At 58.9% G+C, this 27,941-nt stretch overlaps 2 protein-coding genes and 1 long non-coding RNA gene across 6 annotated transcripts; 2 read left to right on the top strand and 1 right to left on the bottom strand.

Annotated features, from left to right (window-relative positions):
* Positions 1 to 845: 845 nt before the first annotated feature.
* On the bottom strand, positions 846 to 26,727 carry LIMK1 (LIM domain kinase 1). 2 transcript variants are annotated; one of them, XM_045460108.1, is made up of 16 exons: positions 26,471 to 26,727; positions 24,681 to 24,777; positions 18,657 to 18,795; positions 18,268 to 18,377; positions 16,975 to 17,181; positions 11,463 to 11,568; positions 11,180 to 11,346; positions 10,034 to 10,217; positions 9,195 to 9,281; positions 8,768 to 8,899; positions 7,343 to 7,402; positions 7,024 to 7,089; positions 4,176 to 4,332; positions 2,645 to 2,700; positions 2,284 to 2,441; positions 846 to 2,175 (listed from the first exon to the last, which is right to left on the bottom strand). In XM_045460108.1, the coding sequence occupies exons 1-16, from the start codon at positions 26,523 to 26,525 to the stop codon at positions 2,013 to 2,015; spliced, it is 1,944 nt and encodes a 647-aa protein (XP_045316064.1). In that variant the 5' UTR covers positions 26,526 to 26,727; the 3' UTR covers positions 846 to 2,012. The 2 variants fall into 2 exon arrangements, with proteins under 2 accessions (XP_045316064.1, XP_045316066.1); XM_045460110.1 differs by lacking the exons at positions 24,681 to 24,777; positions 26,471 to 26,727 and adding an exon at positions 22,078 to 22,167.
* LOC123588822 lies at positions 2,625 to 3,298 on the top strand. The gene is made up of 2 exons (XR_006708024.1): positions 2,625 to 2,727; positions 2,833 to 3,298. It is a non-coding gene; the product is annotated as an uncharacterized LOC123588822 (long non-coding RNA).
* LOC123588821 (translation initiation factor IF-2-like) lies at positions 19,604 to 23,931 on the top strand. Of its 3 annotated transcripts, none has more exons than XM_045460113.1 (5): positions 19,604 to 20,566; positions 21,160 to 21,269; positions 21,832 to 21,977; positions 22,642 to 22,947; positions 23,742 to 23,931. In XM_045460113.1, the coding sequence occupies exons 2-5, from the start codon at positions 21,249 to 21,251 to the stop codon at positions 23,752 to 23,754; spliced, it is 486 nt and encodes a 161-aa protein (XP_045316069.1). In that variant the 5' UTR covers positions 19,604 to 20,566; positions 21,160 to 21,248; the 3' UTR covers positions 23,755 to 23,931. The 3 variants fall into 3 exon arrangements, with proteins under 3 accessions (XP_045316069.1, XP_045316068.1, XP_045316067.1); XM_045460112.1 differs by having other exon boundaries at positions 20,385 to 20,566; positions 21,178 to 21,269; positions 21,817 to 21,977; XM_045460111.1 differs by having other exon boundaries at positions 20,385 to 20,566; positions 21,817 to 21,977.
* Positions 26,728 to 27,941: the final 1,214 nt, after the last annotated feature.

Genomic DNA, 27,941 nt, shown 5'->3' with positions numbered 1-27,941 from the left:
TCACTAAAGTAACCCCTCTTGCCCTAAGTGCCCCTGCCAGGGGGTGGTAGCAGCTTTCCGAAGTTCACCATCTCTGGGTCATCACAGTATCTACTTTTTGCCCTTCCGCTGTCTTTCGACCACTATATAAGCGGTTCCCTGGATGGGGGCGCCCGGGTGGCTCAGTTGGTTAAGCGCCCGACTCTTGATTTCGGCTCAGGTCATGATCTCATGATTCCTGAGATCGAGCCCCTGCTTGGGATTCTCTCTGCCCCTCCCTGGCTTGTGCACATGCTCTCTCTCAAAAATAAATATTAAAAAAAAACAAAAACAAACAAAAAGCAAAATAATTCCCAGGATTAAGTGCCCTCTATTTGAAAAAGCTAGTGTGGTTTTCCTGATGGGATCCCTTAAGGTTTAGAAAGAAGAAAACATTAAATGAAAGCAATACATTCCATAGTATCTCATCCGGCCAGGCCTCCACTGCGGCCCTGTGCCTGGCCCTCCTGCTCGTCCCCACCTGCCTGTCCCCACATGCCCCTGTCCCTCCCTGCCCATCCCCACCTGCCCCTGTCCCTCCTGCCCGTCCCCACCTGCCCCTGTCCCTCCTGCCCGTCCCCACCTGCCCCGTCCCTCCTGCCCGTCCCCACCTGCCCCGTCCCTCCTGCCCATCCCCACGTGCCCCTGTCCCTCCTGCCCGTCCCCACCTGCTCCTGTCCCTCCTGCCCGTCCCCACCTGCCCGTCCCTCCTGCCTATCCCTACATGCCCCCGACTCTCATCTTCCCACCAGACTCCTAGTCACGAAATTCTGTTCTTGTCCTGTTTCCTCGGAGCCCCAGACACACATGGCAACTTGGAACCCGGATGGGGAGTATGGAATTTATTTTATTGTTCTGGGTCTGGGTTTTGTTCCTTAGACACCACGATTCCCGGACGGTGGGGACGTGTCCCACCCCCTGGACTCGCGGTCCCATGGGCCTGTTCGGATTGTTTTCCAGTTTCAAAGTGCACTGAGAAGGCTTCACAGTTTTAATACTTCCTAGATGCTCAACTGAGGCAAAGTGACAAAATGGCCCCCCCACCCCCGCCCGCCAGAAAAATAAAACCCCAAGCCCCCCGGCAGCAGCTGCTGCAGCCGTATGAAAAATAATACAAACTCTTCTTAAAAAATAGATTACACAGGAAGAACCCAGAGGACTGAGGGCCGTGGGGAGGGCAGGGAGCCTGGGGAGAAGCCCGGAGGGGCACGGAGATGAACTGCAGGGGCCGGGCTGCTGGTGGACGCCTGCCTCGTCCGCTCTGCCCAGCGTCCCTCTGCGGCTCCTCCCAGCAGCTCTGACCCAGGGACCCAACTACTCCCCTTCTCCCTCAGTGGGCCCGCCCTTCACCCTGAGGCCTGGTACCTGCTTCTCACTAAAGTGGCTTCAATAAAGAAATGAAAAGATCCAGAGCAAGAGAGGCCTGCTGCTTAGCCGCCGGGGAATTCCACCCTGCAGGAGCTGACCTCTCCCTGTTTTGGGGTTCGGGCAATTATCGATACCTGCTGCTACCGAGACACCCCACCCCCCGGGAGGTGAAGGACCCCAGGAGCTTGGCCTCTCCCTCGTTCCGCGCCCTCCCACATGCCCAGCCGTTACCGGGCCCGGTCCGAGGCCGTCTGCCAGCCCAGCCTCGGAGTAGCTGCGGACAGGTGGGGTGTGCGCAGGGCGGCCGGGGGCGATGGGGTGCGGGATGGGTCCTCCGGCTCATGCAAAGAGAAGCGAGAGGGGGCGGCCCCACCAACACAGAGGTAAGGCAGGGTGAGGTGACGGTGTGTGTGCAGCCAGGCCGGCGCCGGGGCCGGGGGCAGAGACGGGGCAAAGGGGCCACGGCCCGCAGGGTAGGAGAAGGCAAGTCAGGGCCCGGCGCCGGGGAGGAGCCTGCCTGCCTGCTGCCCAGCTGAGGGCTCCACAGCCGGCTGCCGCCCGCAGAGGAGTCTGGTGCTGGGTGGATTCTCTGCAGGTGGGGACGGGGGCAGCTGGGTGGGCCGGGGTCAGTCGGGGACCTCGGGGTGGGCAGGCAGTCCACTCTCGCCACGCCGGTAGGTCTCCCAGAAGCCCCGGTCCAGCTGCTCCAGCTGCGGGCCCAGTGGCAGGTGGCCGGCCAAGTGCATGCGGAGGGTCTCCAGCCATTGTTCCAGCTTCACGAAGGAGGGTCTAGGGTGACAGGTGGGCGGGATAGTGGGTTCTGTGCTGCCGGGGTGGGGGTGGGGGGCGGCCCCACCCCTAAGGATTGCTCCGGGCTGAGCCCCCGGCCCCACTTACCTCTTCTCAGGGTCCAGATCACAGCAGCGCACGGTAATGGGGAAGAAGCTCGGCGGGCAGTTTGGGGGGCAATAGCGGTCCAGGAAGCCTCGCACGTTGAGGCCAAAGTCCATGGTGCGGGGTAGGTAGTCAGGGTCAGCGTTCACCCGCCCAATGATCTGTCCAGCACAAGGCCCAGCGGTTACCCGCGGTGGGGGTGGGGGGCCGCTGGGACTGATGCCAACCAGGTGGGTTTGAGGGCAGGTCACACTTGGTCTGGGGCCAGCCTGACCACTGCACCGCTCCCCGTTCCCCCCGCCCCAAGCTTGCAGGTTCCCAGGAGCCCCAAGCCCGAGGCCAACCGCCACCCACCCCCACCTACCTCGCACAGGACGATTCCAAAGGAAAACACATCCACCTTCTCATCGTAGCTGCGGCCTGGATGGAGAGATAGGCTGTCAGCAGGTGAGGCTGGGTTGGGGGCCAGCAGGGTGGGACCAGGACAAAGTAGCGAGCAACTGGACTGCCGTGGGACCAGGGCTTAGGTCCCTGTGTTCCCGCCCCCGCCAGGTCTGAGCAGACCTCTGCGGGGTGAGGATGAGAGCCCTGCCTGGGGGGGGTTCCAGGCCCAGCTCGGCCACCCACCAGCTGTGTGACTCTGGACAAGTCATGGACCACACGGTGACCCCCAAAACTACCCATGTCAAACCCCTGGAACCTGTGACCATTACTTCACTGGAAAAAAGGTCTTTGCAAATATGGTCATTAAAAGGATCTTGAGATGAGATAATCCTGGATCATCCGGGGGCGGCCTCTAGGTACCGTTGCAAACATCCTAAGAGAGACTGAGGAGGACGACACACAGGGAGAGGCGGCCGTGGCCACGAGCCCGGGAATGCCAGGGCAGCCACCAGAAGCCAGAAGCCGCAAGGAGTGGGTGCTCCCCGGAAATCCCTGGAGGGAGCGGGGCTCTCCTGGATTGCAGACTTCTGGCTTCCAGAACTGCAAGGGAATAAATGTCTCTTGTTTTAAACCACCCGGTTTGTGGTAATTTGTTAACAGCACTCCCAGGAGCTGATACACACTCTCTGGGCCTCAGTTTCCTCAGCTGTGGGGGGGGGGGGCGGGGTGGTACATCTAACCTCGTGATGTTAAAAACAGCCAGTACAGCCGCCCTCACGTGTCAGATGCAGCAGGCCCTCACAGCAGACCCTTAAAGGTAGGGATTTAGCCCCCTTCTGCAGGTTAAGTTACTGGGGGGATATGGAGGGCTATGTTAACTTTGGTCAGTGCTGGCACCGAGATGCCCCCGGCTCTGCCTGCCCTCTGTCTGAATGTCACCTGCCCGTGTTGGGTGTCACCTGGGGTGTCGTATGTAGCCATCATGTGACAGGCCCGATAAAAAAGAAACCGAGTGGGAGAGAGGCCCCGGGTGGGCCAGGCTGTCCGCCACCTGATCCCTGGGCCCTGAGAAGATGTCACCTTGCAGGGGACTTGCTGGCGTGACTGAGTTAAGGATCTGGAGATGGGGAGAGGACCTGCGATACAACTGCAAAAGGTCCTCAGGAGGGAGGCAGGCACGGAAGGAGACTGGACAACGGACACAGACGTCCGACAAGGTGCCAGGGTCCCGGCCTCTGATGGAGCCAGGCGGCCTTTAGAAGCTGGAGACAAAGTGGGACCTCCCCCAGCCCGGTTGACCCCTGACTTCCGGCCAGTGACGTGGACACTGGACTCGCCACCTCCAGGACTCTGTGATCAGCGGGTGGCGTGCAGGACAGTGGCACGGGAAACGAGTTGCGGGACCCAGGGAGGAAGCTGGGGGGGAGGGGGGGCTGGGCAGCGGGGGCTGCAGCCCTGCCTGGGACCCCCGGCCCGGGGGGACGGGACGGGGTGGGGGGGGGCCTACTCACCATTGATCATCTCAGGCGCCATCCAGTACGGGTTGCCCACCACCGTGTAGCGCTTTTTGCGGTCTGGCTTCTTGAGGCTTCGCAGGTCTTCGGGCTGTGTCTTCTCTTCCACCATGAGCCGTGCCAGCCCAAAGTCGGCCACCACCACGTTCTTGTTCTGGGGTGACCACGAAGCAGGGCCGCACTGAGAGGGGCTCCTGGCAGCACATGCCCGCCCCACTCCTAGTCCGGACGGTTCCACAGACAGCCCGGAGGACACGCCCCTGACACCCGGGGGCCCGTGAGTAGTGCTCTGTGTGCCCCATCAGGGCACCAGGGCCGCCTTGCTGTGCCAGGGAGGGAGTAATTCTAATTCAAGACCCGGGTCCTGTGCTTGGCACGTGACAGCTGTGTCTCTTCCTCCTCCAACAGTCTGGGGGGGGGTTGTTATTTTTATCCCCACTTTACACACGAGGTTACTCAGGCCCAGAGAGGTTAAGACAGTTGCCCGAGGCCATCCAGCCGGTCGGCTTTACTGTTTTAGGTTTGTAGGAGTACAGATGTCGACCCCTGTGTCCACCCAGCAAGGGACAGACAGGCTGCCCTGGGTCACCGGTGCCAAGCCAGGGGCCTGGAGAGGTCTCTATAGGTCCGGCAGCCAGGTCTCTTAGGCACGGCGTCCAGGGTCCTGGAAGTCCGGACTGTGTGTGCCAGCCCCAGGATGGACCACTGGGCACGGATACAGAGGCCGTGCGTGGCAGGCCAAGGGGGCAGGGGCCCAGCCGGGGGGGGGGGGGCGGTTAGGACCAAGCTCAGTCTACAGGGAAGGACTCTGTGCTGTCTCTGCAATACCAATGTGGACCGTTGCCTACAGAAGACTCTGCAGAGACGGCAGACAGGGGAGGGGCCGAGCACGCACAGTGTCCACCAGGATCGTTCAAGTGCTGGTCCCTCTCAGGACCCGCGCTTCTGAAGACTCCCCCAGGGTCCGATGGTACACAGCCCCCAGACCCTGCTGTGGGAAACAGCTCCAGGGAAACCAGCAAGGGTGCCCACTGGATTCTTAGAGGCCCCAAGAGATAGGTGAAAGTTCTGGTTTGTGTACACATGGATTCTGGGGGTGGGGAGCTCACAGCGCTCATCAGATTCTCAGGGGATGGCCCCCGCTGTGGGGTCCAAGCTGGGACAGGCCGCCCCTCCTCGCCCTGCACACCGGCCTGGCTCAGCCCTGCAGTAACACCCATCACCAGCAGGGGCGGCCCGAGCAGGCTCCCTGGGAGGCCAACGGAGCCCGCCTTGCCCGCCTCTCTCTTGTGTTCACTGCCCACAGCTTTCGGAGGCCCAGAGTCCCCCAGAGCCTCCCGGAAATCCCCAGAGGGCTCAGACCACCACCTCCCCCAACTCCATAGTGACCAACTCATTGCTTCCTAAATGTCGTACCACCAGGCCTTCGCGTGTGCTTTTCCCACCACCCGAAACACGTCTTGTACTGAATTCACTTGGCAAACGTCTGCCTGGAGGACTTTTGCAGATGCTACCAGTTAAGATGAGGTTCTACTAGATTAGGGTGAGTCCGAAATCCAGTGTCTGGTGCCTTTATAAGAAGGGGACAGGGGCACCTGGGTGGCTCAGTCGGTCGGGCGTCCGACTTCGGCTCGGGTCATGATCTCGCGGTTCAGGAGTCTGAGCCCCGCGTCGGGCCCTGTGCTGACAGCTCGGAGCCTGGAGCCCGCTTTGGGTCCTGTCTCTCCCTCGCTCTCTGCCCCTCCCCCACTCGGGCTCGGTCTCTGTCTCGCTCTCAAAAATAAACATAAAAAAAAAAAGAAGAGGACACACAGACACACAGGGGGAGAAAGCTGTGTCAAGACTCAGGCAGAGACCGCAGTGATGTGGCTACAGGCCAAGGAGCGCCAGGGAGCGCCGGCCGCCTCCAGAGGCTGGGGGAGAGCGCAGGACAGGCTCCCCCTCACAGCCTCTGGGAGGAGCCAGGCTTCTCAACACCTTGATTTTGGACCGTTTGCTTTGCTTCCTGCCCCCTGCGAATACATTTCCATTGCTCCAGGCTGTCCGGTCTGTGGTTCTTTGTTACGGCAGCCGTGGGAAACCAGGGCATTGCCTCTCTGGTGGGGCACGGTAAGCCGCCCCCTCCTCTGCCTTCTGTGGACGGTCCACGGTCCCCCTCCATCCCCCACCTCAGGCTACCCCCACCCTTTTTTTTTTTTTTAGGTTTACGTATTGATTTATTTTGAGAGAGAGACACGGAGCGCATGAGCCGACGAGGGGCAGAGAGAGGGAGAGAGAGAGAATCCCAAGCAGGCTCTGCACTGTCAGCTCAGAGCCTGACAAGGGGCTCGAACTCATGAACCGTGAGATCATGACCTGAGCCGAAACCAAGAGTCGGACTCTCAACTGACTGAGCCACCCAGGCGCCACCCCCCACTCCCCTACTTAAGTGTGTCCCCCAGAGCCTCTTTCCGAAGCCTGCCTTGACCTCCCCAGCCCACGCGCCCAGGCCCTCCTCCAGACCTGCAGCTGTTGGCGTGGGCCTGGCCACTCTGCCATGGGCTGTCCTGTCAATGCCACCTCGCTCACTGCCCGTTACAGTTTACACACCACTCTCTCCTTTATTGATTTCTCTGAGCTTCCTAACCACCTGGGACCTGCTGATGGCTCAGAGCGCTGGAGCCACAATCCACGTGAATGGCGCAGCCGGCTCTGTCTGCCTCCTGGCCTGGCGCTGTTTCCGCCTGGGCCGAAGGAGGCCTGGGTCTGGGCAACCTAGGACCCCCGTCCGGGGCAGGCCACGAGGCCAGGAGTGGGCGGGCGGGGCTCCTGCAGTCTCCCTCCCTCCCCGGCCCGGGCTGCTCACCTCTCGGACCAGGCAGTTGTGGGAGTTGAGGTCCCGGTGGATGATGTTCATGGAGTGGAGGTAGGCCTGGGGGCAGGGGGCACAGAGGTCAGGAGGCAGCTGCGCCGAGGGACCCCAGCCCATCCCTGGCCCCCCAGCGGCTTCTACCTCCCCTCCTGCCTCAGGGACACTTCCCACCCTCAGCCGATCCTCCTGCTCTTTCTTGGCACTTCCTGATGGCTCCTGTCTCTCAGTGCCTTCTAAGGTTTAAGGTCAGCAGGACAGAATCCTTTTATCGGTGGGGTCAGATCATCCAGCCACACCCCCGGAGCCTACTCACCATCCCTGAAGCGATATCCTTGGCAAAGCTCACTCTCTGACTCCACGGGTACTGGCTGTCCTGCGGGGGGCGTGGGGAGAGAAGGGCCAGCGTGGACCAACGGGGCCACAGTGGCAGGACAGTTGGGTGAGAGGGAAGCCAAGGCAGCAAGTGTCTCGGAGAGTCCAATGACCCCCCCACTTTCTTTTGCACCCACCTTTGTCTGCTTCTAAGGGGTGTGGGGGAATAACTCAAAAACACCACTTTCCAGTATGTGTTTTCAAACGCAAAGTGGGGGACACTCCTCTGTAACTCCTGAGCCAGCTCTTCGCAGGGAAAAAAAACTCTACGTTCGACACAATCCCATGCCTTCGGGTTTTTAGGAAATCTGAACCTACTTTCCCGTGCAGGCAGAGAGAGATGGGCCCCGTGAGATCGCCTGCAGAGTGCCAGCAAGTAAGGCTTTGGGCTCAAATCATCTGGGAAACGCCTGGTTCTCACACCCCAGCCCCCTACAGAGCTCAAGTTGGGGGGAGGTAAGGACACGAGAGCGTAATCAAGACCCAGAGTGCAGCAAGGAAGCCCAAGTGGGTGGAGGCTGCGATTCCAGATTGTACTTGACCACAGAATCCTTTCTGAGAACTCACACCTGTTACAGGCCTGCAGGGACCACAGCCTGGGGCAATGAGGAGTCTGCAGGTGCAGGAGGGGGTCAGGACCTCTTGGTGTCCAGGTGATGCCCAGGTGGGGACCCCCGGGGCACTGTGCGAGAGCACCAGAGCGTTAGAAGCTTCTCTCCAAATACTTTCCCAGTTGGGATTTGCAATTTCATCCAAGCCCTTAAAGAAAGTTCTGAATTTTCGGGTGCCTGGGTGGCTCAGTTGGTTAAGCACCCAACTTCAGCTCAGGTCATGATCTCACGCCTCGTGAATTCGAGCCCCGCATCGGGCTCTGTGCTGACAGCTCAGAGCCTGGAGCCTGCCTCGGATTCTGTGTCTCCCCCTCCCCTGCTTGTGCTCTGCCTCTTGAATTAAAAAATTAAAAAAAAAAAAATAAAGTTCTGAATTTTACAGAACATAGTAAATAGTAAATATGATTTGGTTTCTCTACAAGCAAAACAAAGGCCCACAGCAGAGAGGTAACAAGGTGCCCCTCCTGAGGTGTTCGGCCCTGGGGCAGGTGAGGCTGGGTCTGGCTGCTCTGGGGCGGGGCAGGGCGGCTGCCCCGAAATAGCCTATGTGTCCCCTCAGCCAAGCTGCCACCCTCTCTGCACCTCGCTCCCCGTCTGATTCGGATTCAGGGTCTGGAGGGCCTTGGAGACCAGAGGCCAACCCCACCGGAGAGCTGAGGAGGCCCAGAGGGCAGCTGCCCCCCCCCCCCACCCCGGGCCTGTGGCGCTGGCTGTGGGGCCGGGGCGGCAGGTGTGGGCCCTGCCCACGCACTCACCATGCTCTTGATGATGCCACGGAGGGTGCCCCCCTTGATGTACTCAGTGATGAAGTTGAGTCTCTTGTCCTTATAGAGCACGCCGATGAACTTGAGCACATTGGGGTGCTCCAGGCATCGCATGACCTTCACCTGGCGGGGTGAAGGCAGGCTGGGCCTGGGGCTCCACCCAAGTCTCTCTCTTCCCCTGCTGCCCCGCCAGAGATCGCAGCCGATTCCCCAAGGTGCCCGTGTGGCCCCTGCCACCCTCCAGGATTCCCCGGGCCCCTCTCCCCCTCCTGCCGGGATACTTTCTCTTCTTTCGGTGTGTGGGTGGAGCGTCACATCCTCCCGGAACCCCGGGCCACCCTGTCAGTGGAGAAGCGGCGGGGGCCATGGGATGTGCCAGGAGTCTGGTGAAGGGGAGGGTGCAGTTCTGCTCACTGACCTCCTTGAGGAATGTCCTCTGTGTCTCTTCGTCAAACCGGATCAGCTCCTTCATCACCATCACCTCGCCTGTCTCCCTGTGCGTCACCTGCGTGGGGACACAGAGGCACGGAGCCTGGGTACCGACGGAGGCCCCAGCCCCACCCCCAGAACTGCAAGGGGGACGGGCAGATGGCTTCAAACTCTTCACAGACATTTTGGGTGGTGCCTCATCAATTCCCTTACAGACGAGGACACAGACGCTCCGGAGGTTTCCTGACAGTGGCCAAGGGCACCCAGCAGGACGGAGGGGGTGGCTGGGTCTTGGGGGCCAGGACCGCCTGACTCAGAGGCTAGCTCTTTCCTCTGCTCTGCTGGGCTGCTTCCTGAAGGTCAGATGGGACTTCTTCCCTGGGAAGGGGACCAGGGACAGGGCCTCGCCGGCACCTTCTGTATAATCCTGAACCTTCCAGCCTGGTGACAGCCAAGTGACCTCAGAGCCAAGGAGGGGCTTGTGTCTCTACTGGGGGAGCATGTGAAGGGGTGGGCAGCATAGAGGCCGTGAGGGGTTGGCTTCAGGCTCAGTACAGGGCCCCGGGGGTGGGGGAGCTTTCTGGGTCAGCCCGGGTTGCCCTCCCACCCCCTACCACATCCTCCACATAATGTTCTGGGTCTCTCTGTAGTGGGTCCCCTCCCCTAACTGACTCAGGGAGGCCCAGGTGGAGGAAAGTACCGGCCAGGAAGTCTGGAAGCCCGGTACCCCTTCCACTGTGGATTCCTGCAGGCGGGACTGATGGGTCTCACCTGGCCTGTCCCCCATTCCCACCTCTGGCCCCGCCCCTGCCCAGGCCCCCCCTGTACCTTGATGGCCTGGCCGAAGCAGCCTTTGCCCAACACCTCCCCGTGGATGAGGTCCGACGGCCGGAAGATTCGGTGCGGCCGGCAGACCACACGGAGGGATTCAGAGCGACCCAGGTCCTTGCGCTGGGAGGCCGGGGAGCCCAGGGAGCCAGCACCTGGGGACCTGTCGATGCTGTAGCTCCTCCTGGGGAGGCACACACGGGGCTCGGTGTCACCAGGGCAGGTGGGCACTGGGCCTCGGTCCTGCCCCCTTCCTCCTGCCTGCCACGCTCCCATCCATGCCGGTCCACGTACCACCAGCACCCCCACCCCAGTCCGGGAGAAGGTGGCACAGGGCCGCTCTCCTGGGCGGTCAGAAGGCTCATGCCCCATCCAGCACCCAGACTAGACTAGACCTCTGTCCTGGGCCTGCTGTCCTGCGGGTGCCCTTGGTGGGACCATTTGTCCTTGGCCTACTCTGGCTGGTGGCCCTGGGGCAGATGCTTTGTCTCCCAGCATCTGAGTGCCAGGCCTTGGGGTGCAGAGGCAGACAACCTATCCAGGATGCCCTTAACCCTGCCATGTGGGTGGCTCCACAGGGTAGCGTGAGCTCTAGACACACGCATGCAAGGAGGAAATACGTGCCTTCGACACCACTAGCTCTTAAACATTGTTACCCCAGAAGATATGCCCCCCCAAAACCTTTGCCAGGAGTCCTGAGCAGGCCCCAAGGTAAGTGGAGTGAGGACTAGGCTGCCTCTGGGTTTCTTCCTTGTGTCTCCCCTCCCTTCAAGAGGGTATGGGGCCCTTGGCACCTCCCGCCTGGGCCCCCGCAATGGCCCACAAGCCACCTCTGGCCTTGGGCACCCTTGTGCACAGGGGCCCATGCCTCCCCGACCACACTCAATGCTCCCGTCATCCTGAGCTACCTGCCTGCTGTTCCACCCTGGAAGTGCTGTGGGACCCCCCGGCTGGGGGAGGTGTACCCCTGCTTTCCTGCCTCTCACAAACCTTTCTTTCTCATCCCTCTGCACCCCTTGCTGGCCTGCTTTTTTGCGGGCCTGCCTCCCCCATCAGACTGGGAGCTCCCAGAGGGCAGGAACCAGGTCTCATCCCCGAGGCCCCGTGTCTGTGAAAGTACCTAGATGTGACAAGGGACTGACTTACAGGACAGGCTTCTGCCGGGAAGAGCTGCCCACCTCCCCGCTGGGAGTGTGGGTTGGGGAGCCCAGGGGGCTGGGCTCAGGCCCTGGCCCATGGCCCAGCGTGTCGTGTGGGTCGTGCTCAAGAGTTAGCTGGAGCAGGCGGCTGGTTTCCTGGATCAGAAGATCAATCTGGGGAGAGCAGGTGTGCGGACAGGTGAGTCGGAGGTGGTGCAGGGGGAGCTGGGGGAGGAGTCAGGCATGAATGCACCACCTCCAATTCTGCTCACCAGACTCAGGGCCCATACCTCATCCAGGGGCACGTTGCGGATGGGCGTGCCATTGATTTCCAGGATCCGGTCTCCGACGTGGATGGAATTCTTCACATCTGGGCTCATGCAGCCTGGGTCCACTCTGTGGGCATAGAGTAGCGGTCAGCCAGACCCCTGCCTGCCTGTCCCCTGGAGCCTGGATGGGAAACCAAGCCCAAGGGGATCAGACTGGGGTGAGGAGGCAAATTAATTCTATTTTGCGTGATTGATAGATGGCAACTGCCTAGAATGTGGAGTTCTGGTTTGATGGGGAAGAATCCTATAATCGATTACTAATGTCTGCTGTGGGTGGGAAATTGGAGAAAAGCGCATCTATACTGGATGCACAGAGGCTCCCATTCAACAAGGTGCTGTCTCTGCCATGGAGGACAGACAGATCCTTCCAGCTGCCTGGTATGCTTCAGGCAGATACGCATCATCTCATGAGAGGAGTCCGAAGAGAGTCTGGATCCCCTGGATTCCCGATTCCCAAACTTGCCACGCAAGATGAGGCGAAGGCTTCCACTTCTCCAGAATCAGCAGCTGGGTGGAGATAGGATGACACCCAAAATCTAGCTCACAGATTTTGGCTAGTTTTGCCAAATATATTTTGCTGCTGCTTCTTTTTTTTAATGTTTATTTATTTTAAAAAAAAATTTTTTTTTTTTTTTTAACGTTTACCTATTTCTGGGACAGAGAGAGACAGAGCATGAATGGGGGAGGGGCAGAGAGAGAGGGAGACACAGAATCAGAAACAGGCTCCAGGCCCTGAGCCATCAGCCCAGAGCCCGACGCGGGGCTCGAACTCACGGACCGGACCGCGAGATCGTGACCTGGCTGAAGTCGGACGCCCAACCGACTGCGCCACCCAGGTGCCCCAATGTTTATTTATTTTTGACAGAGAGAGCGTGAGCTGGGGAGGGACAGAGAGAGAGGGAGACACAGAATCCAAAGCAGGCTCCAAGCTGTGAGCACAGAGCCAGATGTGGGGCTCGAACCCACAAACCATGAGATCATGACCTGAGCCAAAGTTGGACGCTTAACAGACTGAACCACCAAGGTACCCCTATACTTGCTTTCTTTAACTCCTTGGTCACCATGTTTTCATTTTGTCTTCATGAAGGCTTTTTAAAGGAATGTTTACTTTGTCTTTGTCCTGAGATAGGGATGGGGTAGGGGGCAGAATGGAGACTGGGAACTTTAAGAAAAAGGTTTATATGGGGTGCCTGGGTGGCTCAGTCGGTTGGGCGTCCGAGTTCGGCTCAGGTCGTGATCTCATGGCTCATGAGTTTGAGCTCCGCGTGGGGGCTCTGTGCGGACAGCTCAGAGCCTGGAGCCTGCTTCGGATTCTGTGTCTCCCTCTCTCTCTGCCCCTCCCCGCTCAAGCTCTGTCTCTCTCAAAAATAAATAAACATTAAAAAAAAAAAAAAAAAAAGGAAAAAGGTAATAAATGCAAAAGGAAGAACGGAGTTAGAATATCGCCATGGTGTAGTTGTCACAGTAATACAGATAAGAATCCTCTGTGGATGCTAAAACCATTCGGGGAAAGGCTGGTGGGGACAGGATATTTACAGAACCAAATCTCACAAATGACTTACTGATTGTGTTACAAAGGGACAAAAAATCCTGGACAGTAGACAGCAGACTGTATTTTAAAGAAGTAATCAAAGGTGACATCTCCCAGTAAAGGGCATGCTTTATTGGCAATGTGGGTCTGGCGGGAAGATCCAAGAAGGACACAGAGTCACTAATGCAGTTACCAGGTCAAAATGCATAACCTAAATCGAACAAAGGGGACACAGCAGCCCAAATTGAATGGAGGGGTATTCGACTTGACAATCGGCTGCGATTCTTCATAAATGTCAAGGTCGTGAGGACAAGAAAAAGCCGAGGAACTGTCACAGAGTCAAACAGACTGAAGGGACGTGAGGGTTCAATGTACTGTATGGTCATGGGTTGGATCCTGGGTCTAGGGAAATTGCTATAACGGGTGGTGTTGAGAAAACTGGCAGAATTTGAAGGTGGACTTAAGATTGGGTGAGAGTGTCATGTCAGTGTTCAATTTCCTAAACCTCGTAATTGCACCATAAGACACAATTGATAATTATGGAAGAGGATGATCTTGTTTTTAGGAGAAGGTATAAAGTATTTGGTGGGAAGGAAGGGTCACTAACGCCTGCTATCTACTCTCAAGTGATTTAGTAAATAATAGCAATATGTACCTATGTGTATATGTAAATATAAATAAGTCATACGAACATACACATAAACACACATATAGGTAGGAGACACACATAACCTAAATGTGGCAACAAAACCTGTTAAAATTGGTGAACACAGAAGGAGGTGGAGGTATTCAATGTACTTATCTGTTAAATTTGCTGTACATTTGAAAATTTCATGACAAAAAGTTGAAAAGTAGTGAATATATTTCATTGAAACAGGCTTCTTGTGGCTCTTAGAAGCATATTCCTTGGGGTGCCTGAGTGGCTCAGTCGGTTAAGTGTCCGACTTCAGCTCAGGTTGTGATCTTGCAGTTTGTGAGTTCAAGCCCCGCATCAGGCTCTGTGCTGACAGCTCGGAGCCTGGAGCCTGCCTCAGATTCCGTGTGTGTGTCTCTCTCTCTGCCCCTCCCCCACTCAGGCTCTGTCTCTCTCAAAAATAGGTGAACATTAAAAAAAAAAAAAAAAAAAGGGTATATTCCTTAGCCTCTCGTCATCCCTCAGTCTCCTGCAAGGGCGGTGGGGGGCCGGGGCACGGATGAATTAAGCTTTCCTTAAAATGCTTAGAAAAAAAAACAAAAAGAAAAGCAGTCCACTGATTCGTTTAGAACAAACAAGTAAATCCGGTGAGCAGACTTCGGCGAGGCTGGGCGGCTTCTCAGAGGGGGGCACGGTCCCTGCCGACAAAGCGGCTGCTGGCAGGCAAGAATGCTCATCCATCGAGGGATGCCGGGAGGAGGGGCTGCGGCTCCCGTTTCTAACATCCCGTCTGGTTTTGAGGGCCCAGCTGGTCTGGGAGTTCCCCACCTCTGCCCGGTCTGTCTGCCCGCTTGTGTATACGAGGCAGCTGCCGGCCTGGCTGGCGTGCAGGGTGGGGCAGCAGAACAAGCCCAGTACCACCTTCCCTTCTGGCCAGTGCCCAGCCCTGGTGCTGGGACCTGACAGCTGGTGAGAAGCGTTCGCCGGATCCAATGGAAGCTGGCACTTGGCTCCCACGCCCACACAGGCGGACGTTACTTCTCAGGAGCCTGGGTGGCTCAGTCGGTGGAGCATCCGACGTCGGCTCAGGGCACGATCTGACGGTTCAGGAGTTCGAGCCCTCCATCGGGCTCTCTGCGGTCAGCATGGAGCCCCCTTCAGCCCCTCTGTCCCCTGCCCTCTCTGCTCTCCCCCACTCACTCTCTCAGTCTCTCTCAAAATAAATAAACTTAAAAAAATTATAAAACTATTTCCTCAAGGAGTCCATCAAAGCCCAGAAGAGACCTTAGAAGGCTCCAAGGTGTCCAACTTCCTCACTGTTCAAAGAACCCCAAAGCCCAGAGAGGAGAGCAGCATAGTGTGTGGGCTCTTCAATCTGCATTCCTTCCTGCATTTCAGACTCTTTCTACATCCTTTAGAAGTTTCTTTATGGATGACCTATCCAAGTCTTGGTTTTGTCCACCTTACCGTGGTTTGTTTTTTTAAGTTTGTATTTATTTATTTATTTGAGAGAGAGAGAGCGCGTGCATGTGAGTGGGGAAGGGGCAGAGAGAGAGAATTCTAAGCAGCCTTGTTGGCACGGAGCCTGATGTGGGGCTTGAACCCACAAACCGTGAGATCATGACCCGAGCCAAAATCAAGAGTCGGACACTCAACAGACTGAGTCATCCAGGCGCCCCACGCCTTAACGTGTTTTTATTTTTCCCTTTTGCTTGAGGGGTATTTTCCTCAAGGATAGCATCCTAGGTTGATGGTTATTTTTTGCTCAGTGCATTGAATACATATATCATTTTGCTGATTTTTAGCTTCTGTCGTTTCTGTTGAGAAATTAGCTGCCCTTTTTTGAAGGTAATCTATTTTCTGTGGCTGCTTTTAAGGACTTTTCTTTTGCCTTGGGTGTAGCAGTTTCACTATGCGGGGTGGGTGACCCAAGGGTGGATATTTTATTTTGTTGTTTGGGATCTACTGGGCTTAAGTCTGTGATTTGGTGTCTGTCAGTTCTGGAATGTTCTCAGACATCGGACCTTCAAATGCTGCCCCCCTCCTGCCATCTTGTGCTTCTCCTGGGATGCCCAATGGATGTTCAGATCCTCACTCTGTCCTCCATGTGTCCTAACCCCTCTGTCACAGCTTTCATCCTTTTATTTCATTTCTAGGAGTTCCATTTGGTTCTTTTCCAAATTTATCTGCTCCTTATTTTTTTTAATGTTTATTGATTTTTGAGAGAGAGAGAGGGAGACATAGAATCTGAAGCAGGCTCCGGGCTCTGAGCTGTCAGCGCAGAGCCCGACATGGGGCTCGAACTCATAAACCACGCGATCATAACCTGAGCCGAAGTCAGACACTTAACCGACTGAACCATCTGGGCGCCCCCAAATTTCTCTACTCTTTCCTCATTTTTTTCTAAACCTCTCTTATGATTAAAACATACCGAATAAAATTATTTTACATGGTTTCTGATCATTCCAGTATCTGGAGGTCTTGTGGGCCTGGTTCTATTTCCTGTTGTGTCTGCTGGGTCTCACAGTGCCTTGCTTCCTTAAGCACTCGCTGAGTTTTGACTGAATCGCTTCCTTGGGACACTTAGCTCAGTCCACCCAATGAAAAGAGCTGCGTCTGATTCTACCAAGGAACACTGCCAGTTGGGAAGTACTTTAAACTTACAGTTGTGACTTCGTTTTTTTTTTTCTTGAGCCACCCCGGCATAGGAATTTGCTTTGCAAACCTGTTTATAAATTCTCAGGGGAGATTCCCCCCTCCCCTTCCATTCAGGCTCAAATCAGTTTATCTTACAGTTCCGGGAGTGAGGGGCTGATGGAAGGTGTGGACTGTTTCTCATTCATCCTGATCCAGATTGCCCTTTGGGACACCCCAGTCTAATGGAGCAGGAGTTCTCTAGTTCCACTGGCTTCCTCTACAGGTCAGGGCTTTGAGAGGCCCAGCCACAAAAGGACTTAAAGACAGAAGCTTAAGTTCACTCAATTTCCATTTGGCCTTAAGGCAAGGCTGTCTTCAGTGGTTCTGCTGACACTCCTGGGCTCCCTACTTGGCCCTGAGCTGCTTACTCCCCTCTTTCTTGTTGGGTTATACATGGACTCAAGAAGAAGTTTTCAATATTTTTCATCTAGCATCTGCCGTGGTTTTTAAAGGAAGGACCGGGCCAGGGACGAGGTACAGCAGATTGTCAGAGCTGGGTTCTGTCTGTGCCCAAATGCTCACCCGCTCTCAGGGTGCCCTAGACTCCAGCCGCCCACCAAGAGCACCCATGGCCACAGCCAGACCGGCCGTGGCCTCGGCCAGCCACTCACCCCTGGACGCGGACGGTGTGGGAGTGCTCTGTGCTGCAGCCCGGCGGGCCGTGCGGGGGGTCGATGGAGACCGAGAGGCCACGTTTGCCATGAGCCGAGGCTGGGATGGATACTAGGGTGACTGTGTGGGGCAGGCGGGAGCCGGGGGAGTCGGGCAGGATCTGCTCGATGACGGGGGTCACCACAGTCTGGTAGTAGCAGTGGCCGCTGCAAGGGCCGCAGGTGGTAGGGACCCACAGAGGGGGAAGAAAAGACTGTTAGGACAGTCCCCAGCACCTTCTCTCCTCCCCGCCTCCCTTTATGGCTCCCCATGGCAAGAGGGGTCATCATTGCCTGATAGGACTGGGGCAGGAACCGGGCTCAATCATTCTGGGCTTGTCTGCTCCTGACATGCTGTCAGCTGGCCAGGAAAAGGCCTGTAGATACATCCGGTTCAGGAGGAAGTCATTAAAAGTCCATCTGGGATTAAGCCATGCTGCCTGGGAATCCAGCTTTATCAGCACTGGATGATACAGAATTTGTCTGGTCTTTGTCCTGGCTCTCAACCCTTGGAATACGAATGTCCCTGAGACCATACCTGAGCTTTTGTTAACAGATGACTCAGGATGGGGGCTAGTCACCAGAAAGACCGGACCGTGTGATCAGAGGGTGAACCTGTGACCCAGCCTGACCTTGAAGGAGGCGGGGGGGGGGGGGGTTGTCTGGAGAATCAGTTCAATCATGTGCCCAATGATTCAATCAATAGTGCCCACACAATGAGGCCCCGATAAAAACTCTGGTGAGGCCAGGACAGGTTGGGGGTGTCACACGTCCTGATTCCACACGTGGTAGTGCACAGAAGCTCTGTATTTGGGGCCCTCCAGACCTCGCTCTTTCCATCCTCTAGCTGGCTGGTCCTTATATAGAGGGATTTGTACCCTTTATAAAATGCCCTGGAATCCTAAGTACAGGGCTTTCCTGAGTTCTTGGAGTTGTGTAGAGAATCATGAAACCTCAGGGGTTGCGGGAACCTCTGAACTTGGAGCTGGTGTCTGAAGCGAGGGCAGTCTCGTTGGGGGACGGGCCTGACCTTGCAGGGTCAGGGTCAGTGCCAGAACTGCACCTCAGTGACACATCAGCAAGAGCAATGTCTGCCGTGTTCTCAGTGAACTCCTGGGTTGTTTCCCAGGCACTCCTACCCCATGGCTCCTATTAACGACCCAGACCCACCGTCCTGCATGGGATGTGGAAGACCTGTCGGGGGCGGGGGGGGGGGGGTAGTACCCCGGGCTCGGAGGGGACCAGGGCGCTCACCAGTACAGCTTGGAGTGCTCCACCAGCGTGTAGGTGTCCCCGTCACCGATGAAGGTCCCGCACGTGAGGCAGATGAAACACTCGGGGTGGTATTTCAGCTCCCCGGCCACCTGGCAGGGGGGGTGGCGGGGACGGCCCAGGTCAGCTGCCCCTTCCCCCCGCCGGCCTCCTCTCAGAACAGCCCCCAGACAAACTTTGGGGGCCCAGTTGGCCAGCTGCAGAATTCTGGTTCCGCAGACGGGCACACAGACCGATCGATGGGCTCAGAAGGCGGGGTGGGGAGGTCAAAACAGGCGAAAAGAACGAGAGGGAGGCTGGGGTAGGGAAACCCGTGAGGACACGCGCGCGCACACACGCACCAGGGGCGATGAGTAGGGGCGGGTGCTTACCATGACCAGCCCCTTGGTGATGTGCTCCGAGCACCCATGGCAGGACTCTCCATAGCGGGCCCAATAGTCCCTCTTGCAGAAGAGCTGCCCATCCTTCTCGTAGTACTGGTGCGAGAGAGAGGCACTGCACTCACAACACCTGGGGGGGGCGGGCACAGGGACTCAGTCTGGCCCACTGCACAGCTGGGCCTCGCCATAGTCTATAAGTTGCCTCTGTAAGCATCAGAAAAAGGTGTGCCCCCCGCCCCTCACCCTCCTTGGGCAGAAAAAGCCTGCGCTGGGGCAGAGGGCTTAGCAGGTGGAGCCAGGGATGGCTTCAGCTGCCCCTGGTCCCTCAGCTGGAAGCCTCTGTGCAGTGCACAGCCTGCACAACCACCCATGTACTTCTGCACCCAGAGCATCTGGCTGGGCTGCTAGCCCCAGGGTGACAGATACTCCTCATGTTTGAGCCCCTGTCCCTTGTCACACAAGGAAGATGGCCCAGAGAAGGCAAATGACTTGCTCTTGGTCACCAGTCCGGTGGAGAGGGGAATGGAACCCGGGAGCCCAGGCCTCAGCGGGGTGGGGGTGGGGTGGATGGACGAGTGCCAGCTGATGCAAATGGCAGTGACCTGCTGGAGCTGTGGAGACCTACCAGATGCTGGCACCTTCCCACCGTCTTGGCGAAATGTACTCAATCCACACAGGCCACCATGAGAAAGGTTAGTTCTGGAGGCTCTAAACTGCCCTGGGCCACACGATGGGTGCCACAGACCCCGCAGAGCTACTCCCCGTTTCACAACCATATGAGGCAGACGTTTAGCTCAGCAGAACCAGCCAGGATCAGTGAAGACAGACAGAGGGTCTCCCTGTTTCCTAGCTATCAGATGCTGTAGTCACAAGAAGGGGGGGCCCAACCAGAGCCCCAGTGCCCACACCTTCCCTCACAAGGGCCATGGCACTGTTGCAGAGACCGCCCAGATGTGCAGTCCTCAAGGTCAGGATACCCCTGCAGCGTTGGGAGGGGCCAGAGGGGAGGCCTGGTTGGGGTAGATGGAGAGAAATGATGCACCGGCTTCTATGTGTGATCCCACAGGCCAGGAGCTAGACCTACATGCCTGGCTGCCCTCCACCCAGGAATGAGCTGGAGGGGGACCAGAGGCCAGGCCGGCAGGATGAGGAAGTGCAGGGTGCCTGGTGAGCCAGCGGGGGCAGGAGCCACACCTCGTTCTGAAGAGCCTGACTCAGGGTCCTGGGTGCACAGGTACGCCCAGGCCAGCATACACAAGGAGCAGAGAATCTGCCCGGCTCTGCTGCTGTTTGAGCACTCTGGGTCATGTGCCAAGGTCATGCAGGGACAGGGGAGGAGACTCTGAGCTCACGCCCAGCAGGGAAACAATCCAGGAGAGCAGAGGAAAGACTGGGGCCCGAGTGAGACTGCCCAGTCCCCCAGGCAGCCAGGGAACCCTCAGCCTCTGCAGCAGGCATGCGGGAGATCTCACTGAGGGCACCCGGATGCTCTTTAGGGAACCGGGAATGAAGAGGAGGGAGAGGCCCGCAGGCAAGAGTGCTGGTGGGACACTGTCCCTTTAAGAGGATCCAGACAGTTCCCCATTGTCTGGGAGCCTGAGGGGAGGGGCAGGGGACCACAGCCAGTGGCTGAGGGTTGGGGAGAAGGCACGATAATGCCCGGCCCAGGTTCAGAAGCACAGGGGTGGGGGTGCATCCAGGAAGACGGGGGAGTTCGATGAGCTCCCCCTACAAGAGGTGGGTGTGGGGGAGGGAGGGCCTCCGGAGACTGCTCTGGGATGTGAGACCAGGCAGCGGAAGCAACGCTGGCCCGGAGCCATGACGTCATTCTCAGCCCTTCCTGCCCAGCACTCCCAGGCCCCCAGCCCCAGGCGTCCTTAGGGCACGCATCTCACTGCGAGGTGGGCAAGGTGGGCGAAGGGGCAAGTAAGGCACTGGGCCCGGAGGGCGGCAGCCTAGGCTGAGGGGATCCCTGGTGCACGCCCCCAGGGGGCTGCAACCTAGCGGGAAGGCACAGAGGAGCGGGCTCTGCAAAGAGGCTGGCTGGTGTGCAAGCACCGTGACCTTGGGGAGGCTCCCCCACCTCCCACGCGTCCTGGGGCAATCAGTGAGTGACTCACTTTGCCCTTCCACCGACCAGACCGACCAGACCATCCTCGAGTCACAGCAGTGTCACCATAGAAGTCTCCCCCTCACTCCTGGCTGCCAGCCTGCAGGAAGCAGGGCCTCGCCTGCCTCCGGGTGGGTGGGTGGGTGGGTGGGCTGATGGGGGCTTGGGAGCAGCTGTCTTCCTATGGGGGAGAGAATGCTCTTCTCCAGCCTGCAAACTCCTACCCCTTCACTCCCGCACATTCATCACCGTAGCAGGCCTGGAAAACCCGGGTGGCGCTGACTCAGGGCTGGGTGGGTGCAGTCGGCTCCCTGGCCACCACTTCCTTGAAGTCTGCTCAGTCACCTGGAGGGGGTGCCTCCAAGCAGTCTGCACCTCCACCAGGCCTGTCTGCATCGCCAGCCTCCGTTGGCCCTACCAGTCTCTGCCATCAACCTGAGGGCTCTCTGAGGTCCCATGTCAGGCATCCACAAATGCTGGACCCCAGAGAGAAGGTGAGCGGTTCCTGCTGAACGCTCCACCTGGAACAGGTCTCATCCACCAGCACCCTCAGAACTGCTCGAGGGCACCCGGGCGGGGTCTCCATCTCAGAGAGGGGATCTAGCCCAGACTCACCCAGCAGCTTGGTACTGGCACTCAGGGCCTCGGCGTACCTTTGCACGAGGAAGGCACATAGGAACCCCTGGCCCCTGTCCATCCCTTCACCCCTCAGGCCTCTGTCTGGGCCACGAGCCAGAGGAGGGACGTGGGGTGCGCAGGCCTGGCTCTTAGGGGTGCCCCGCACGTGCTGCTGCCCCCAGCAAGGATGTCAAGAGAGGAGTACCAGTACTGAGGATGTGCAGAGATGGCCGAAGGGCCAGAGAGAGGAGCTCCTGGAAGACGGTCTTTGCCCCAGTCCAGGGCACACTTCCCTGAGAGCAGGCACCTACAGAGCCAGGCTCGGGTGGGGGAGGAGGACCCTGGGGAGGACACGGAGAGCTGCGCTGGGAGGCAAGGTCTGCAGCGACAGGTCCAGCCCTCCCAGGGACACTCTCGACCCAGGGCCACATCCCGCAGACAGAGCCGCTGGAGGACCAGCTTCGCGGGGAGACTGGATCAAAGGACCAGAAGTCTCAGCAGCGGCCTGCTTCCCCCGGCAGGCGGCCAGACAGTGACCTAGAGGTTTCGGTTCTCGGTTCTCCTGCCCCACAGCTGGGTCCCAGGTAGGTCTGCCCCACCGTGGCCTCCGGGCCCCGGGGCGGCGGTGGGGGGGGGGGGGGCTGCCTAAGGTTTGGGACGGGTGGAGAGGGGCTCTGCACTCACTTGGCTCCTTTGAGGAAGCGGCTTCTTCTCAGGGCCAGCATCCTTTGCAGCAGGGGGCAGCGGGCTGCGCTGCGGTGGGGTGGGCCCAGCCAGCTGCTTCCCCATCCTACCCCAGGCCCTCAGGATTGGAGGCTGCAGAGGGTGGGGCTAGCTCGGCCACACAGCAGCGGAGACGATGCAGCAACACGGGTGAGCAGGACTTGGTCTGGGCCCACAACAGGAAGCAGCTGAGGGGCCTTCTGCCTGGGCTCCGCTGGCGGCTCGGGTGGCCCTCAGCCCTGCACACCTTAGGAAGCACCCTCCGTGCCCCTCGGCCTCTGCTTGGACAGAGGTCCCGGAGGCTTGGGACTCTCTGGGGACAGGGACAAGCTCAAAGGCAGCTGCTCCTGCCGGTGCTGCTCCCAAGGGAACGGAGGTTGACTTCCACGGACAGTCTGTTCCCCTTGCCTGAAAGGTCCTCCGAAGCAGGGGAGACTGCCTCCCGGCCTGGGCTCTGAGCCCTGTGCCAGCTGTGGGCTCACCCCTGTTCGCCCAGGGCAGCCCTCCCCACCCCCCCTGCCCCAGGCCTCCAGGGAGATGTCTCCAGAGCTACGGTGGCCCTCGGGGCTCGAGTGCCGCGGGCTTCTGGGAAGGGACCTCACCAAGGCAGCAGCTGGACCAAAGCAGAGCTTGGACGACTCAGCCCGGCCATAACCCTCCGGGAGGTGGGAGAGCTAGAGCTGAGGAAGGAGCAGGTCCTGTGGTGACAGGGACCCCAGCGCTGATGCCAGAGGCATGCCGTATGCACTCACAACCCTCTCACCACAAGGCCTGGGGAGCCGGCGACTGCTGCCAGGGCACGACATGGACTGAGAGGCTCCTGGGGACAAGGCAAGTAGCGACCAGAAGCTGGCTGCTGGGTAGCCGTGGGGCTCGGGCAAGCAGCGAGTCCTGAGTGATTCCTCACTGTCACGGGGGTAAGGACGCTGCTGGCCTTGCTCAGATTTGGGGGGGGGCTGGGCGGAGCACACACCGCTGGGCCAGGAGCACTTGTGGAAGCCAGCGTGTGGACGCTGTGGCTCTTACTGCCTGTGGACCCTTCTCACTGCAGGAGCCTTCTCTGTGCCTCCATCCCAGCCGGCTCAGCGGCACATGCCTTTTCCCTAGGGCCCTGACCTGGGGCCTTACCCCTCTCTTGGTTATGAAGGGCAGAAACCCGTCCAAAGCTAGGTTGATACATCCTGCCCCCCTCCTTCCCTGCTGTGGCTTCCGAGGCCGCATTCCCGGCCCTCCGGCATGACTCCCCAAATCCCACCTCCCTCCCCACCCCCAGCACAGGGGACCCCAACGTTCTTCCTGATTTCTTTCAGCCCCATCCTGAATCCCACCCGTGACCGAGTGGTCTCAGACCACCTCCCCAGCGCCAGGCAGGGCACTGCCACCCTGGATGGTCTGCTGCGTTTCAAATCAACATGGTTGGGCACGGCTCATCACCCACCGGGCCCCAGCTTCATGAGAGCCAAGGGCCCACCGTCCTCCCCAGCACCCGGGGCAAAAGCCCAGACTTTCAACTCCGATCTTAAGTACACATAGCCTTCTGTTGACTGGAAGCCTTACCCGTAATATAAGCGGTACAATTAACACAGATTTCGTATTTATGTGTACTACCTACCATGGTCTTACAGAAAAGCAAGCTAGAGAAACGGTGGTGAAGAAAATCATTAAGAGGAGAAGATACATTTACAGTACAGCACCATGCAAAATCTGCCTATTAAGTGGACCCCGCGCAGTTCAAACCCGTGTTGTTCAGAGTCAATGTAATGTTAAGAATGCCCAATAAATGCTGGCTGCTGGGACAGCCACTTGCCAATACTGTTCCTTCTACAGCTAAAATTCTCTCCATTTGTAGTCCCTGTCCTAGGTCAGCCCTTATGAGCTCGGATCCCTGAACTACTGTGACAGTCCCTTCTCTGCCAAGTCACTGCCATCTGCCCACTGGGATGGCACTTCCGCCCACGTCCCTCCCCTGCTTTCTGCAAACCCTGTCTGCTGGCTCCCTCTTGCCCTTGGAAGGCCCTTATCTTGGCCTTAGGGCCCTTTTGCAAATTGATCCCAACCTGGCCTCCTCTCCCTGCTCTTTTCCAACCAAATGAGCTATTGTTCCTGTCTGTGTCTGTCTCCGTGCTGATGGCCGCCTTCCCTGAAGGCCTCATAGTGGACTCCTCACTGGGCCCCCCACCCCCACCCCAGGTCTGGCGCCTGCCTCTCTTCTGGCCTCACTAGCCAGGGTGGACGCTGTGTGTCCCTTTCACTCACTGGCTGTGTGTGACTCTGGTCAAGAGAATTAACCTCCGTGTCCCCATTAATGGAGACAACACAACAGGTTAACTAGACAAAGTCCTTAGGAGGGTGCCTGGCCCTTACTAAATTAGAGAAAACGTTGGGTGCTGTTCTTAAAGAAAAATAACACAAACCTTGTCAGAGGTTTCCATTGCCTAAAAGAAACCCCTTCAGCTGGTGGTCACAACCAGAGACAGCACCAGAAGGAAGAGCCAGGTCTCCCAGATTGCTGACCTAGACTCTCGTCTCTGGCAGGCCTTGCTTAGGGCCCCCTCCCCCCCTACCTGAAGCAGTCTGCGTGCCAGTCAGCATTCAGGGCCTGGAGGTACTGGCCATCATAGATCCTCTGGCCGCAGCTCGCACACACGGGCAACTCACTTCCTGTAAAGTGGACAGGGAGTCAGGAACCATTCTTCGGAGGCCCAGCCTGCCCTGCCCATCCCACGTGGACTTGCCCATCCCTGTGCACACACAGGCAGCGCCCAGGCACTGTGCCGAGCAGAAGGATAAAGGATGCAGGTCTGAGAGTCTTGCTGAGACTTTGGCTAAGTTGCTAGGCCTCTCTGGGCCTCGGTTTCCCTATCTGTAAACTCAAGAGGGGAATCAGATGTCCACCCTCCAGCAACAGCATTCTTCAACTTCAGCTACTGTCTGGCAAGGTCGATAGGGAGAAAGAAAGCAGCAGGATTTAGGGATAAGGCAGCAGGTAACTCTCTTGTCACAGCCCCTCTCCTCCCCTGCCTGCCCAGGAGGAGGAAACTTCAAAGAGTAAGGACTGGGCTGGTGCATCTGGGGCTGAAGCCCCTACAGAAGGAGAAAGGCAAGGAAGCCCAGAGGTGCTTCATGCTTCGTCTGAGCCTTGGCGATGCCTGGGCTTATGAGGGGCTGCCGGGGTTGCAGAGCTGGGCACTCCCCGACACCTGCTCTGAGGACGACTGGCACCTCTTTAAGCCCGCCACCAGGCATGCTTAGTCATCCTAGGGGCCTGGCATCCTTGGAGCTGGGTGGGCCCTGGCGAATCCCCCAAACCTGCCCTTCCCCATTGTACAGATGGGGAGACTGAGTCCTGGAGAGGGTAAGGCTTGCCTGGACATACAGTTAGGCTCTCAGGCCACAGCCTGTCCTTCCATGAGGACACAGGAACCTAAGACAGGGGTGACAGTGAGGTGGGCCCTTGCCCCAAGTAGGCCTTCAAGGGCCTGGGGTAGGGCTGGAGCGTGTTGGCATAAACGGGACCTGCATTGGACCAGGTGAGCCTGTGTGATGGCTGTTGGGGGAACCCCGGGAAGGGGACCCCAGGGAGGGAGTCTCGGGAGTCTTTATACCCTAACTGTCCTGCAACCCAATCCTTGGGCCTCCTGGTAAGGGGGAAGGGACTGAAAAGGAGGCTAGGATGAAAGTCATCCTCCCAGTCAAGACTGATGCAGGCATTGAGTTTGGTGCAGAGAGAGGAGGTGGGGGCCCCCAGGATACTGTCGACAGTTCCTTGGAGGAGGTATATTTCTGCTCTGCCCATCCGGGCCCACAACCACCAGTACCGGGGGCCAATTACCCAGCCCCCAGTTGTCAAGACGGGGAAACTGAGGCCTGACACGTAGTGCCTGGCTCAAGGTCACGGAGCGGGGCGGGCAACTCGGACCCAGGGCTACGGCTTCCCCAGCAACTCTTTCTTCCCGGCCGGCTTAGAGACAGGATAAGGGGTGGCCCCAGTGCGAGCCCCGGGTGGGCAAGGCACGCGGATGGAGGCCGGGGCCGGGCGGGCAGCGCCTGGGACTCCTCCGGGGTGGTCTTCGGTCGGGGGATGGGGCAGGCGGGGATGAAAGGGAGGAGGGGCCCACCCCGCCGGGCCGAGGAGGGGGAAACAGGGTGGGAGCGTGTCAGGGAGGGGCCTGCGGGCTCGGGAAGGGCGAGCTCATCCCCGAGGAGGCAGGGGCGCGGCCTCGCAGCAGACCCGGCCTCCGCGGCCACCCGGCCCGGCCCCCTCCCGTGCCCCCGCTCGCCCGGCCGCCCCGACGCGGCGCCCCCGCCCGCCCGGCCCCCGGCGGGCGCCCGGCCCGGCCCGCACCCCGCGCACCTTCCTCTCCCATACGTTCTTCCCTCCAGGTGCAACAAAGTAGCGTCAACCTCATGCACTCGGCGGGGGGCGGGGCCCGGCGGGCTGGGGCTGGGGGCGGCCCGGGCCCCGCGAGCTCGCCCGCAGCCGCCGCCGCCGCCGCCGGCCCGGGAGGCGGAGGCGGAGAGCGCGGGCCGGGCCGGAGTGGGCTCGGGGCTCGCGGCGCCGCCGCCGCCTCTCGGACACCGGCTCCGGCACCGGCTCCGCTCCGCGGCGGCCTGGGGAGGGAGCGGAGGGGCGGGCCGGGGCGGGGCCTGGAGCTGCGGCACGGGGGCGGGGCGGGGCGCGGGCGAGCGGCGGAACTGCCCTGCGCGGCCCCGCCCCGCGCCCTCGGCGGCGCCCCGCCCCGCCCTTTCATTCATCTTCCCGGGAGCGCCAAGCGCGTGCTGGGAGCCCCAAGGCTGAGACCCGTAAGCCGTAGGGTGCGGCATCCTAGAGGGATGCAGAGGCCCAGGGAAGGGGCCTCGGTTTCCCCGCGGAGAGCCCCACACATCCGAGCTGGATGCAGGAGGCAGTGTGGACCCTGAGGACTGTGGCGGTCGCCTTGGGGACGGGCGCCGGTCTGGTCCTGCAGCGAGGGCAGGCCTCGGCGGGGGAAGCCGAGGGTCCACGTCTCAGGTCCTCACCGGCTAGGCAGGGAGCTAAAGGAGGGGGGTCTGGGGAGGAGTGAACCTCTGCCGGCTGTGACAGATGTGCTCAGGGGTTTGCTCTTCCCAGGGCTGGAGACCTGGAGCTGGCGCCGCCCTGCAGGGGGTGCAGGAGAGGACGCAGCTGAAACAGGGTTTCGGCTGAGCGAAGTGGCCAGAGCAATTGGGCCGTCCCCAAAGCGCAGGCCCCCAGTCGAGCCCTGAAAAGGTGGACCGCGCTGCCTAGAAGTGGAGAATCGTAGAATACTGGACCTGGGGGAGGGGGCGCGACCCTTTGTCCCTTTAGCCCCATCCTCGCACTGCATCCCATTGCCGAGAAGTGGTGAGTGGAGAGCTTGAGCAACATGCCAGGTGCGCCCAGGGAACAAAGGGGCAGAGCTGGCCAGACTTGGACTATAGATAATCACGTCTGTGTAGGACTCTTCTAGCCAGGGCCAGCAGTCAATGGCCTGCAAGGCAAGGGCGCTCCCCCCCCCCCCCCCCCCCCGCCCCGTGCTAAACAGTTACCTGGGGGAGGGAAGAAAATATTAGAATTTTAATTTCTGATAAGAAAGAAGCTGGGCTTTTTAAAATACTTAATATTTAGATTGGTGTGAGAAGGCCACAGTACAGAGTCGACCTGTGCCTTGTTAGCTGAGTGGTTTTAACAAAACTAATGCTCACAGAATGGACTCATGGCTGCAAAAGATTCCTGAAAAGAGAGCAGAGATTGAAGACGATGCTAACACTTGTCAGCCCCTGTTCCCAGTGACATCAGTGACTGGCTCAACAGATCTGACGAACTC

Source organism: Leopardus geoffroyi, chromosome E3 (assembly GCF_018350155.1).
Source record: "Leopardus geoffroyi isolate Oge1 chromosome E3, O.geoffroyi_Oge1_pat1.0, whole genome shotgun sequence".
Classification (NCBI taxonomy): Eukaryota; Metazoa; Chordata; class Mammalia; order Carnivora; family Felidae; genus Leopardus; species Leopardus geoffroyi.
This window is presented reverse-complemented; position numbering and strand designations above follow the sequence as displayed.

Coding starts and splice junctions, on each gene's coding strand:
- LOC123588821 (XM_045460112.1), top strand. CDS start 21,249: ATGCTGGACCCCAGAGAGAAG. Junction 21,270..21,816: donor TGCTGGACCCCAGAGAGAAG/GTGAGCGGTTCC, acceptor CTCTCGACCCAG/GGCCACATCCCGCAGACAGA. Junction 21,978..22,641: donor GCCCCACAGCTGGGTCCCAG/GTAGGTCTGCCC, acceptor CCCCTGCCCCAG/GCCTCCAGGGAGATGTCTCC.
- LIMK1 (XM_045460108.1), bottom strand. CDS start 26,525: ATGAGGTTGACGCTACTTTGTTGCACCTGGAGGGAAGAACGTATGGGA. Junction 11,347..11,462: donor GCAACGTGCCCCTGGATGAG/GTATGGGCCCTG, acceptor TGCTCTCCCCAG/ATTGATCTTCTGATCCAGGA. Junction 7,403..8,767: donor GTGGCATCATCAAGAGCATG/GTGAGTGCGTGG, acceptor CGCCCCCCGCAG/GACAGCCAGTACCCGTGGAG.